We start from the raw sequence: 14,002 nt of genomic DNA on the forward strand, positions 1-14,002 counted from the left end.
CAGAGTTGAGTTTGAGGGGCATAAAGGCTCGATTGACCTCTTTACTGTATCTATCTTTGAATGACAACAAATACTAAATTGAAGAATCCCTACTGTTGACCAATGACAGAGGAAGGGGAATGGACTTCGGCTCCGAATTTCGGCTTGCCTCAAGAAAAAAATATGAGTGCACGAACATTCAAATTTCGTTTTTTCCGAAGACCAAGACATCACAAAATGTCATCATAATATATGCAGGAACTGTTCTGAACTGTTTCATACATGAAGCATGCGGACGCCTCTTAAGTGCTTCGTTGGAGCACGTGTCAATACTGATAGGATCAAAAGAAAGTGAGCGCTGCTCTCAGATCAGCTTTCTCAATTCAAATATTTTAATTATTTCACAATACTGAGGATGGATCAGCTCATATAGAGCGATATTACCACCTATGGCTGCAAATATTGAGGTGGTTTATTTTAATGTTTACACAAAAAAATGCACAAAATCACTGATTTGGAACATCATTGAGCAAGATACACAAAAGGAACATATTGAGACGAATCACAGAAAGTAGCCTACATGTAGCTAAATAGAACTCAATTGATTGAACATGAAATCTATTTCAATATGATTAAAAACACCTATAGCCTACTGTGTATTTTAATGCAGTCATATCGGTTTTCATTTGAAGCATATTTTTGTATGTTGCTTGTTAATAGGTCTGTCAATTGCAAAAACATTAACGACTTTGTATTTGCCTCAAGAACGAGACAGCCTATAGGGTGGAGGTCAGAGACCTGGCCGTGTGGTGCTAGGACAATAACCTCTCCCTCAACGTGATCAAGAGAAAGGAGATGATTGTGGACTACAGGAAAAAGAGGACCGAGCACACCCCATTCTCATCGATGGGGCTGCAGTGGAGCAGGTTGAGAGCTTCAAGTTCCTTGGTGTCCACATCACCAACAAACTAACATGGTCCAAGTACACCAAGACAGTCGTGAAGAGGGCACGACAAAACCTATTCCCCCTCAGGAGACTGAAAAGATTTGGCATGGGTCCTCAGATCCTCAAAAGGTTTAACAGCTGCAACATCGAGAGCATCCTGACTGGTTGCATCACTGCCTGGTACGGCAACTGCTTGGCCTCCGACTGCAAGGCACTACAGAGGGTAGTGCGAATGGCCCAGTATATCACTGGGTCCAAGCTTCCTGCCATCCAGGACCTCTATACCAGGCGGTGTCAGAGGAAGGCCTTAAAAATTGTCAAAGACTCCAGCCACCCTAGTCATAGACTGTTCTCTCTGCTACCGCACCGCAAGCGGTACCGAAGCGGTACCGAAGCGCCAAGTCTAGGTCCAAGAGACTTCTTAACCAACAATCCAGTTTAAAAAAAGTACAGATAAGAATAAGAAATAAAAGAGCAGCAGTAAAATAACAACAGAGAGACTATATACAGGGGGGTAACAATACAGAGTCATGTGCGGGGGCACCAGTTAGTTGAAGTAATATGTACATGTAGGTATAGTTATTAAAGTGACTATGCATAGATGATAACAACAGAGAATAGCTGCGGTGTAAAAGAGGGGGGGCAATGCAAATAGTCTGGGTAGCCATTTGATTAGATGTTCAGGAGTCTTATGGCTTGGTTGTAGAAGATGTTAACTAACTATAGTTTTGGCAAGTCGGTTAGGACATCTACTTTGTGCATGACACAAGTAATTTTTCCGACAGTTGTTTACAGACAGATTATTTCACTTATATTTTACTGTATCGCAATTCCAGTGGGTCAGAAGTGGTACCACGTTCATCTGTACAAACAATAGTACGTAAGTATAAACATCATGAGACCACGCAGCCGTCATACCTCTCAGGAAGGAGACGCGTTCTGAACGTACTTTGGTGCGAAAGTGCAAATCAATCCCAGAACAACAGCAAAGGACCTTGTGAAGATGCAGGTACAAAACAGGAAACAGGTACAAAAGTATCTATATCCACAGTAAAACGAGTCCTATATCGACGTAACCTGAAAGGCTGCTCAGCAAGGAAGAAGCCACTGCTCCAAAACCGCCATAAAAAAGCAAAACTACGGATTGCAACTGCACATGGGGACAAAGATCGTAATTTTTGGAGAAATGTCCACAGGTCCGATGAAACAGTGGCCATCACAAAGCCCTGACCTCAATCCCATAGAAAATTTGTGGCAGAATGGAAAAAGCGTAAGCGAAAAAGGAGGCCTACAAACCTGACTCAGTTACACCAGCTCTGTCAGGAGGAATGGGCCAAAATTCACCCAACTTATTGTGGGAAACTTGTGGAAGGCTCCCCGCACATTTGACCCAAGTTAAACAATTGAAAGGCAATGCTACCAAATGCTAATTGAGTGTATGTAAACTTCTGAACCACTGGGAATGTGATGAAAGAAATAAAAGCTGAAATAAATAATTCTCTCTACAATTATTCTGACATTTCACATTCTTAAAATAAAGTGGTGATCATAACTGACCTAAAACAGGGAATTTTTACGAGGATTAAATGTCAGGAATTGTGAAAAACTGAATTTAAATGTATTTGGCTGAGGTGTATGTAAACTTTCGACTTCAACTGTAGGTATTTATAGTTGTCCACATATTCTAAGTCAGACCCGTCCAGAGTAGTGATGCTAGGCGGGCGGGTGCGGGCACCGATCGGTTGAAGAATATGCATTTAGTTTTACTAGTGTATAAGACCAGTTGGAGGCCACGGAAGGAGTGTTGTGTGGCATTGAAGCTCGTTTGGAGGTTTGTTAACACAGTGTCCAAGGAAGGGCCAGATGTATTCAGAATGGTGTCATTTGTGTAGAGGTGGATCAAAGAATCACCCGCAGCAAGAGCAACATCATTGATATATACAGAGAACCCTGTGGCACCTCTATAGAGACTGCCAGAGGTCCGGACAACAGGCCCTCAGATTTGACACACTGAACTCTATCTGAGAATTAGTTAGTGAACCAGGCGAGGCAGTCATTAGAGAAACCAAGGCTGTTGACTCTGCCGATAAGAATACGGTGATTGACAGAGTCGAAAGCTTTGGCCAGGTCGATGAAGACTGTTTCACAGTACTGTTTTTTATCGATGGTGGTTATGATATCGTTTTGGACCTGTAAGGTATTGTATTCGGCGCATGTGACTATTAACATTTGATTTGATTTGTAGTCATCTTTTGTTCTGATGTTATCCGCGGTCACAGAGAGATGGATTAACCATGTGATTCTATGTGTAGCTGAGATCTGTGTATTAAAAAACCTCTACAGGATCGGTGTCCCCCCAGTGGGACGGTTGAGCTAACGTAGACTAATATAATTAGCATGAGGTTGTAAGTAACAAGAAGATTTCCCAGGACATAGACATTTCTGATATAGGCAGAAAGCTTAAATTCTTGTTAATCTAACTGCACTGTCCAATTTACAGTAGCTATTACAGTGAAAGAATTCCATGCTATTGTTTGAGGAGAGTGCACAGTTACAGAAAATGTATTAATAAACCAATCTGGCACATTTGGACAGTCTTGATACAACATTTTGAACAGAAATGCAATGCTTCATTGAATTAGTCTTAAACTTTGCACATACACTGCTTCCATCTAGTGGCCAAAATCTAAATTGCGCCTAGATTTCTACATCAGATATTGGTCTTTCTCTTGCATTTCAAAGATGATGGAACAAAAAATAAAAGGAATGTTTTCTTATTTGTATGATCTTTTACCAGATCTAATGTGTTATATTATCCTAGTCCTACATTAATTTCACATTTCCACGAACTTCAAAGTGTTTCCTTTTCAAATGGTATCAAGAATATGCACATCCTTGCTTCAGGTCCTGAGCTACAGGCAGTTAGATTTGGGTATGTCATTTCAGGCGAAAATTTAGGTTTTAAGTAATGCATTTGATTTGATTTGATTTGCAGGGGGGCAAAAAAACATTTAATGATGCACTTAACTGTTCTACTATTGGTCTGAGGCAGGCGTTGGATTACGAGCGTTTACAAGTGCAACCTTAATAAGGATGGCTTTTGGAAACCGCTCAGATAATTGATGTTGCTACCAAGGTTCTAACGAGGAACTCGGCCTTAAGATGCTTTTGGGAAAACTGGCCCTGTCCTGCAATGTGATTAATTTACCAGCAGGAAAAAGCATCATGAAGTTTCCAGGAGATATATTAGGCTATTACAGCTCATTCAACAGCTCATCCCACAGCTCATCCCCCGTTTCAAATGATTGGAGAATAGTTCAATATTCCTTCAATGTGTCTTTCTTATGTAGGACATTCCCATGTATGTCAGTAGTAGGCTACATACTTTCAGTTTAGTTTAGGACTGGCCCCATTGGGTTTGAGGTGCACTTCCTTCTCTACTTAGATGTCATTTGCTTGTCCATGGGTCCATGTTCAGATGTAACTGAACTGACATCCTATTAAATCAGAGTCATAACATTGCCTCTGTCATATGTCTCTGTTCAGCTGTAAGTCTGAACTGTTCTATAAACAGACAAGGTATAGCAGTGCTAATAGCACTGGTTCAAAGTCCCATGTAGAGGGCCCTATATGTATCAAGAGTCTCAGAGTAGGAGAGTTGATTAAGGATCGGTTTTGACCTTTTAGATCACAATGAATGAGATTACATGGACAGTGGGACCTAATTTTTAATCTGAGATGCATTATACATACAAACCCCCGGCCCTGTATTTGGCCATAGTATCATTATTCATTCACCCTGCAGGATTGTTCTGATAAACCATCTTCCAAAAAGGCCTATAATGTGGACAATGAAGAGTTGTTGGGAAATTCCCATGCTGTATGAATGTGAGGGCAGTGTTGTATTTAGTCCAGAAGAGGGCGAGAATCAGCTTCAGGAATCACTGCTTCCCTTCCATTCCTGGAAAAGAAAAGATGATGTGTCTTTCCTTCCAGCCATTTTGAGATGGAGTAATAACACATCTGACTTGATTGGTGTAGGTGTAGAAGCTATATGGGTGTATTGCTTACACTTCTTTGTGTTAGATCTAACACCATGTTATCAAAGATTACTTCAAAGGAAGGAGGGAGGAAGGAAGGAAGGAAGCATGTTGTTCAAACATGACCTAGGTGTCCGCTACTACAGTTTTAGTAGTAGTAGTAGTTCTATTGTGATTTTCTTGCCTTTTGTAAGCTGAACACACTGTACTTACAACTATTCACCAAATAAAAATGAACATGGTCAGCAGACATCATAACCAGCTGTGACTTTATTCAAAAGCTTGGAAACATTACATTGCAATACGGAAGAAAAAGAATCCTGCAGATTATTTTTTTCCACAGACAATCCTCAGATGCCACCACTGTACAGAAGCCACTTGACAGCTGACATTTGATCTTCAACACTCAACAATACAAGAGGCAGCAAAGCACACTGGTAAACAGCTGTCAGTAGTAGTTTAACACCAAGATAAATGTCTAAAGAACAATTGTGCTAACTGAGTCATAGTTCTAGATTAAAATTCCTATATAATCTAATTGAAAATGACATTTTCATCAACACTTGTAAAAGGCTCATTTCCATACAATGCATACACAGTATAACTTCCATTCTAACATATTGTCAGTTATAATGAAAGGCTTGCTTTTGATAAAAATGTACTCAGAAAACCAAAAAGTTAACAGGCTATCTTTATTTTTTAGTTAATCCAAAAGCTGAGCTCTAGGCCTGCTCTAGGGTAGCTGTTGTCTCCTCAAATATCAAAAGAATCCGCATCAATAGTGCTAAATTAGATTTATTGACGGTAACACTGAAACAATTTGATAAGATTGAAGGTTGACATTGTTTTTATCAAGTTGTAAGGTTATTCACAAATGTACTGAATTGAATGAAAACCACTTAAATCATCTGAATTTAATCTATGGCATGATTTTTATGGTAGTGTGGCCACCACTTTACAGAACTGCATTGTATGTAACACTGTACAATTGTTTGGTGTACATTCATTTTTATTGAAAAAATACTACTATAGCCAAGAGTAGAGAGGAAGAAGTGAAAGGCAGAATAAATGTCATTTTTTTTTGTTGGGAGGAGTTACGTATCAGTCTGTCAGTACCTACATTACAGAGAATTCCATTGTAGATTTTTGGCTTATTAAACACATCTTGCAGATGAGCTTATTATGGCTTCAAATGACAAATTGATGTCATTAAATTGAACAATGTGGTTTTCAGATTCATCCAGCTTCTGTATGAAAGATGACTCCCAACAATCAATGGAGCTGTCTACACAAAGTCAGGTCAGGCTTTATTTATCCTAAGCCTCGGTTATTTCTGTATTAAATAATAAACTCAGACAGGTACAAAAAGAAAATACATGAGTAACTCTGTTGCTTTATGAATCGTACATATCTTAAATAAATACATATTAAAGTTATACCCTTATGTAAATTAATGTAAACTATTCACAAAACATACTGTATATTTGTACATGATGCCTGGACAAAGTCAATGCCTCTTCTGGCTGCTCAAAGCCTCAAAGATTTGTCTTCTTTATGGTACGTACACATATTGACATCTTGATAACACATACTTCTAATCAAAAACTTCAGTAGCCCCTTATCCCATGAATTAAGATATCATTGTTTCAGAACCTGAATTCACAGTACAAAAATATACTAAGCCTTCACATGAATTCACCATCAGTACTATCTACAGTTTGATCATCATTAAGTATATGATCAGCAGTAGACTTACGACAGTCTTGGATAGGTCAAACACATTTTGAGTCCATCCACTCTCTTCATCACCTTTTCAAATCAATTTGGCACTTAGGCACTAGAACACTATACTAGCACACCTCATAAACATAAAACAATGAAGTAATGAACCGTTGAAGCGTTTATAGCGATTTGTGTAATTTATTACATCCTGTGGAAGGTCCACCACCTTGTGAGAAAGTTTCCTCTGAAACAGATGAGTTGCACAATATCGCTGTGGCATGATGGTGACCAGCTAAACAGCTTCTGCAGATGTCTCAGTGGAGACAGACATAGTCACTTTGGCTATTTTCACAGTGGTCTTCACACAGCTCTCTGCAGCCCTGTTGGCAGCGATGTGCCTGCTCTGGCAGTCAGACTCCAGGCTATTGTCCAGCTGCTGGGCACTGCCCCGGCATGCCTGGCATGAGCTGAGGAAGGCGTGTCGCAGGTCCTTGCTCCTCAGGGCGTAAATGATTGGGTTGACTGTTGAGTTGAGCAGACAGAGCATGCTGGCGAAAGCAAACACTGTCTTAATATCATCATCCATCTTCCAGAACAAGTCGTAGACCATGATGGCCAGCACAGGGCCCCAGCAGATGACCAGCACCACCAGGATGAGGACCAGGGTCTTGGCGAGCCGGATATCCATGCGCGTCTGCTCAGGGCGCATGGTTTGCACCTTCGTTCCGTCTGCTGAGTACACCACCAGGCTCTTCTGGGAGGTGCGGCTCAGCATGCGCACGGCGTGGTGGTGGGCCTTCCACAGGATGTACATGTAAGCGTAGATGATGAAGAGGACCAGCACGCTGGTCACCCCGATCCAGAAGATTAGATACTTCTCATCGATTAGTGGGAAAAGGTCTGAGCAGACCGAGTTGAGCTGCTTGCAGTTCCAGCCCAGCAGAGGGAGCACTGCGAAGACGATGGAGATAGTCCACATCACGCAGAAGGCGATGACAGCCTTGGTCCGCGTGACGATGCGCCTGTAGGCCAGGGGTCTGTGGATGGAGATGTAGCGGTCTATAGCAGTGAGAAACAGGCTTCCCACAGAGGCTGTGAACGAAGCGATGACCCCACCTAACTTGAAGAGGAACACATTGGGGCTGTCCTTTCTGTGGAACACATGGAAGTCCAGGAAGCTGTAGACGAAGATGACGCTGCCAAGCAGGTCGGCTACAGCCAGGCTTCCTATGAAGTGATAGGAGGGGCGGCAGCGCAGTGTGCGGGATTGGAGGATCACACACAGCACGATAAGGTTCTCAAGCACAGTGAAGGTTCCCAGAGTGAGGGACATCACCGTCACAGCCAACTGCTGGCTAGGGGTCAGGATCATGAAGCATTCCATGTCCACGAAGTTCTCCGCACACTGGATTCCGGTTCCCTCATCACCAAAGCCGCTACTGTTGCCAAACAGGTCTGTGGCGTTGGTGGGGAAGAATGGAATGCCTTTTAGGATGAGTTCTTCATCTCCAGGTTCCTTGTCTGGGAAAGAGTTACTGCGGAAAGCAGGTAAAGGCTTCTGGACGGACAATCCACCCTTAGTGAAGTCAGTGTTGATGGTGGCGTCATCATAGCTGGCATCATTGGAGCCAAGGTACAGCAGTCCAGAGGTTATAGTCCGGAAGGTGGTGTCTGCCACACCATCCAGCACAGACTTCATGACTGGGCCTGAGAGGTGAACACTGGGGTTTAAGATGATCTCTGGTTAACCTATGAAATGATAAGAGAAATGTTTGTGTTTATGTCTTAACATTGAACAGGAGAAATTGGAAAGCACAGCAAGAATTGTGCCCTTTTATGACAGTTAAACTGTTAAAGAGTTGTTGTTTCAAAATGGCATTTAATCCTAAATTATTTGCCAAAATTAAACTATAATTTAGATTGGGCTTTTTCTCACATTGCTTGAATGAGCAAAATCATCGGGGTGTTCTAATTACAAACTTCTAACTGGTAACTGCCAAAATAAAGGAAACATGAGTAAATGAGTGAAACAAAGTATACTGAAAGCAGGTTTCTGAGCTAATTAAGCAATTAACGTACCATCATGCTTAGGGTCATGTATAAAAATGCCCAGTTGCCCATGATTTTAGTTACCATGACTAGAAGTGTGCGTGTGCGTGTCTCTCTTACCAGATCTCAACCCAATGAACACTTGTGGGAGATTCTGGAGCAATGCTTGAGACAGCTTTTTCCACCACCATGAACAAAACATCAAAAAATGGAATTTCTCATGGAAAAATCGTTGAGACACTAGAATCTATGCCAAGGCGCATTGAAGCTCTTCTGGCGGCTCGTGGCAGCCCAACGCCCTATTAAGACGCTTTATGTTGGTGTTTCCTTTATTTTGGCAGTTACCTGTATATTTAATTCTATAAAATTTGAATTGTCTAATGATGATCAGCAGAGGTGTCATAATCATTAAAACACAGTGGCACATGGACCCTAAGATTTGTCCTGTTTAAAAAATAAATAAAATAGTTTTTTTTATTTACAATTATAATTCATTATTACATTTTAGCTAATTTAGCTATGCAGAAAAATTGACATATTTCTTACATAGAATTAAGCATATTGATTATAGCTCTATATGGCAGGAAAACGGCTTCAGGTGTTTGAAAAAAATCGAAATTCTCCAACTCCCGGACCACCTCCAGCCATCCTTACGTACTTGGTGCCTCCTCAGATTTTTGGGGTGCATGAGGGGCAACGCTTTTTATTCCATTTTTTTTAGGTTAACCATTAGGAATGGTCAAAGGGAGTTCACTGTTACTTAGCTGTTGCCCTGCATGTCACACAGAGAGAACAATTCCATTCCTATCAGATAACTCATGTGTAACAAGAGGCAGTCTATTTTCTTCACGTTTGGCCAAGCTAGGCTATGTCGGAGCTCCTGTTATACATTCCCTTTACAGTCATTCTCATGTTTAGCAGTAGCCACAGGATGGTGCACGGGTGCAATCAAACCGAAGCTGATGGGGTATTATACTGTTATCTAAAAGGGAATAAACATTTATTTACCTTAAGGTTAGGAGTTAGGTTAAAGGGTTAAGGATAGGGAAAGGTTTAGCTAATATGCTAAGTAGTTGCAAAGTAGCTAAAAAGTAGTAAGTAGTAGAAAAGTTGCTGAAATGTTAGTTGTCCATGATGATATTCAAACGCGCAACCTTCAGGTTACTAGAAGTTCGCGTTATAGGACACCCTTCCATCCTGACCAACCACACTCCTTTCGTTTTGGAATTAAGTAACCTTCTGTTTTATGTAAACATACCAAATGTAACATATCATACTAATTTGAGGTTTTCGGGTTTTACTTTCACTATGTTACGTCTAGTCTACGAGACCAGCATGTATTATTTGTTAATTAGGTTTCGCATTTATTTTTTACATTAATTAATGGGTTATTTTTCCTCAATTATAGATCTACAATTCGATGCCGTTGCTATAGCCCACAATAGCCTCTCGTTTTTGTACGGTGAAATGAATGAAAAACTCATTTTGAGTGCCGGCACCGTTTATATGTAGGTGCAGGAACTCTGAAATACTTTTGAGCTAATATTCTAAGATGTCCATGAACTCAAGCAGTAGAACATTTGAAGTGCCACAGTCCTCGGCTCCAGTGGGCTCCTGCCGAAGTCGGGCACTGATTAGAACACATAAAGAGTTTATAATAACCTAATAAAAAGTATTTACCTTCACATTGCTCGCACAGGTCCCTCCACCCAAAATGTATCCAACCATTAATCCAACCTTGACTCGTAATACCTGACAAAAGAACTATAAATGTAATCATTAAAACAAGGAACGTTAAAACATTTACAATTATATAGAAAATATATTTGTCTAACGATCTAGTTATTCATTGGTTAAAACGGTTTATTGATGGGCGCTCAGAATGGCATCTGCTCTCTCATGTGCGCCTCCCGCAGTGGACCTAAGTTGCGGCTGCTGCGATGTCTGAAGTCTCTCTCTGTGTGTGCATATTTATGAAGCATCACTTTCGAAAGCCACATCACGTGCTGCGAAACGCGCTCTCCATAGATTTATATAGCCAACCCCAAAGCAGCCTTCAACTGTAAGAACAAGGGAACATGCATACACAATAAACGAATTTTGCACTTGGACAAAACGATAGCTGCACATACAGGTACTTTAACAGGTTCAGTGCATTAGGGCTCAAATAGGTTCACATACGGATAAGCTTGTATAAGGCAAAATATAATATTTCAATGTCTTTGATGTGTTATAATGAAACATTACATTCTATAATATTCTTTAAATTTAACTTGCTTGAACTTATTGTTCATTAGGCTACTTATCTATATTTTTCCAATTAAAATATTGCTTTAAACAAGCTCATTTGAATCCCACCAGTGAGTGATCTGTTAGGTGTTTTCCTGTCAGTGGCACACACTGAATGTAAATGATGTGACATATGCAGAGTGGGGCAAGGAAGAGTAGCCTAGACATCTTCTGGATTCATTATTTTGATGAATCACCTCAGAAGTACCATGCATTGTGTAGTCCTCAACAGCACAGTATGTTATGTCAAATGATCCGTTTGTATCATTAGCCTGTGTTTTTCTTTAGACATCTGTTTCTTTCCAGACTGCTACATGTATGTTTTTCCCGTCACTGTAATGCTATTGATTAAGGATTATATAGGCCAGAGAAGATGAAAGGACAATGCCTTTGGGATAGCTCATTGTCAGTCTTATGATCAATTACTGTAGATATTGACCTCAAAGGGCAGATATCTAAGAGGGCCAACTGGGCACAAACTGGTTGAATCAACCTTGTTTAAACATAATTTGTCAACGTATTGTGATGTGAAATCTACATGGAAAATACATTGGATTAAAAAAAAGATCAATCACAGGATTATGTCATCATGTTAACCAAGTTTCAACATAGACAAACCTTGTCTGAAATATGTTGAGTTTTTACATTTAAAACAAGGTCAGATCTTCAACGTTAATCCAAAATCAGAAAAAAAACCTATAGGCTACGCAGCACCTCCTACTGGAAAATGTATCTATGTACAGCTACCCTTTGGCGTCCCATTCAGGGCTTTATCCAATCCCAGCCCTGCTTAGCTATGATATTTGTCCAAGTTAAAGAATAGGACTAAATCTCCCAAAAATGTAAATGCACTTTAAATAAAGTTCTGATTTGATTTTGTCCTACTTTTTAAAGTTGAGATGGAGATGTGAATTCAACATGTCAACTATTAATTTGAAGACAAACTGGAATTAAAACCAGACTAAATCAGTGGCACAGATGGAACTATCCAAGCAGAAGATACATCTCCTTCAAATGTTGATATTTGGTTGCATTGTCAACCAAACACAATTCAATATTACTTTTTAATACAGTAAATAGCCTACAGTTAAGGCTATCTTACAAACTAATGTAAAATTCAACCTTAAAATGAGTAACACATCCTTGGCCACATTCTGAGGTTAATGTTAACTATACATTTCTTCTTATGTGATCATATAACTAAAGTGCGCAAGTTCAAGATAGCAAGGTCGTCACAGTTCTGTGGAGATTGTCAATTTCCATTGGAATTTGTTTGTGCTTTTATATGGTTGAACGCATAGGGATTACAGATGGGAAATTAAACTAACTTTTGGCTGTCTAATTGAGTGGGTGAATATAGGTTGTAATCTCATTGATCAACCAAATATTACCCATTATCCAAGTTGAAATAACGTGGCGTGCCAGCGAGGGGGGAGGAGTGAGGTGCATGGGCATGTTGATAACCAGTATATGTACCTTATTTCTATTACCCAGAGCAGGTATTGTAAAACAGAACCAGACACTTTATTAGACTGAGGAGGATAGGACTGTATTGGTTATTTATTCCTTCAGGTAACACTCCCCGCCTCCACCCAATTGGAAATGACATTTTCAGTGAGAATGCTTTGAACTGCAACGAATTATAATGCCGACCCTCCGAATGACATTATGTATACCATTGCCAAAACTATAGAACAGGCATTTTGGAGCTGCAATCTGACTTTGTTGCCTTACAAAAAGCCCTGGTTGGTTTAAAACTTGTACTTAATGCTGGCAAGACTAAATGTATGTTGTTCTCTAACTCTCGTGAAACATTTTCTTTGTAAAAATGTGTTGTCCTCAGGGCACTGAAAATTATTACGTCAAGTTTGTGATTACTATCAAATATCTGAAATACATTTACACAAAGTATTGTGAAAAACATAGCATAATTACACAATCATTAATTTGTTAGGCTGGATATCAGAATTAATCTTTGGCACACCGTGTCCTTTGGGAAAGAGAATTTGAGATAATTTAAGGTTTTCTGTGAGGTTCAGTCTTATGATTGTAGCAGTCTGGACCCATGATGTCCTTCTGGGTCCACACTCTGCAACATCTCTGTTGTCCTGCAAAAGTGGAGGGATTTCCGTTGATAGGGGCCATTTTTACCAAGGCCAGTTTCATTGTTAATAAATGAGGCCATTTGGTAGCAGTCTGTCAATTTGAAAGCACGGGGAGAAGTGGGAGAAGGATCCTTCTCAGCTGGGAGTGTTCTCCCAAGAAGAGGTGTATCCTTCAGTGTTGATTGTAGGGGGGGTGAAGAATTCAAAAATTGTAGTTAATTTAGGTACCAATACCAATACCCCCCCCTACAATCAAAAAAAAAAGAGTAGCAGTGAAAAACCACAGCTGAGAGGTTAGCCTTTTTCTAGTTCCACTTTCTACAACACTGTCATGAAAGTGTCAATCATGTTTTGAATTCAGTGTCATCAAAGTTTGAGTTGACCCCTGGAGGCCAACACTTTCTATCTGTAACTGTAATAAAAACATCAACAGCAGTAAACGAACAAAATGAGAAATAATAAACCAAGTGCTCATCAGGGTCTATACTTTTTATTTCAGACTGTCACCAATGGCCTAGCCTATTAAAACATCCTTTAGAGGTGTGTTGACTGTGAAGAGTATTATCCACATCTCTCTCTCTCTCTCAATCTCTCTCTCTGCTGAAATAGCATCTAGATTGTCACGCCCTGACAAGGCTGGCTATGGATTCAGTGGGAACTTAGAAACAATGTCCAATTCTGTTTTTGTTCTATTTTTCATCTCTCTCCAACCTAACTTTCAATGTATACAGTGGGGAGAACAAGTATTTGATACACTGCCGATTTTGCAGGTTTTCCTATTTACAAAGCATGTAGAGGTCTGTATTTTTTTTAATCATAGGTACACTTCAACTGTGAGAGACGGAATCTAAAACAAAAATCCGGAAAATCAC

At 40.1% G+C, this 14,002-nt stretch overlaps 1 protein-coding gene across 1 annotated transcript; it reads right to left on the reverse strand.

The window, feature by feature from the left end:
- Positions 1–5,217: 5,217 nt before the first annotated feature.
- Positions 5,218–10,673, reverse strand: LOC112250033 (cannabinoid receptor type 1A-like). The gene is made up of 2 exons (XM_024419853.2): positions 10,417–10,673; positions 5,218–8,436 (listed from the first exon to the last, which is right to left on the reverse strand). Exon 2 carries the CDS (start codon positions 8,384–8,386, stop codon positions 6,980–6,982), a length of 1,407 nt encoding a protein of 468 aa, XP_024275621.1. The 5' UTR covers positions 8,387–8,436; positions 10,417–10,673; the 3' UTR covers positions 5,218–6,979.
- Between the last annotated feature and the right edge of the window lie 3,329 nt (positions 10,674–14,002).

Source organism: Oncorhynchus tshawytscha, linkage group LG05 (assembly GCF_018296145.1).
Source record: "Oncorhynchus tshawytscha isolate Ot180627B linkage group LG05, Otsh_v2.0, whole genome shotgun sequence".
Taxonomy (NCBI): domain Eukaryota; kingdom Metazoa; phylum Chordata; class Actinopteri; order Salmoniformes; family Salmonidae; genus Oncorhynchus; species Oncorhynchus tshawytscha.

What these genes read in the sequence shown, in the direction of transcription:
- LOC112250033 (XM_024419853.2), bottom strand. Translation starts at nt 8,386, where the DNA reads ATGAAGTCTGTGCTGGATGGTGTGGCAGACACCACCTTCCGGACTATA.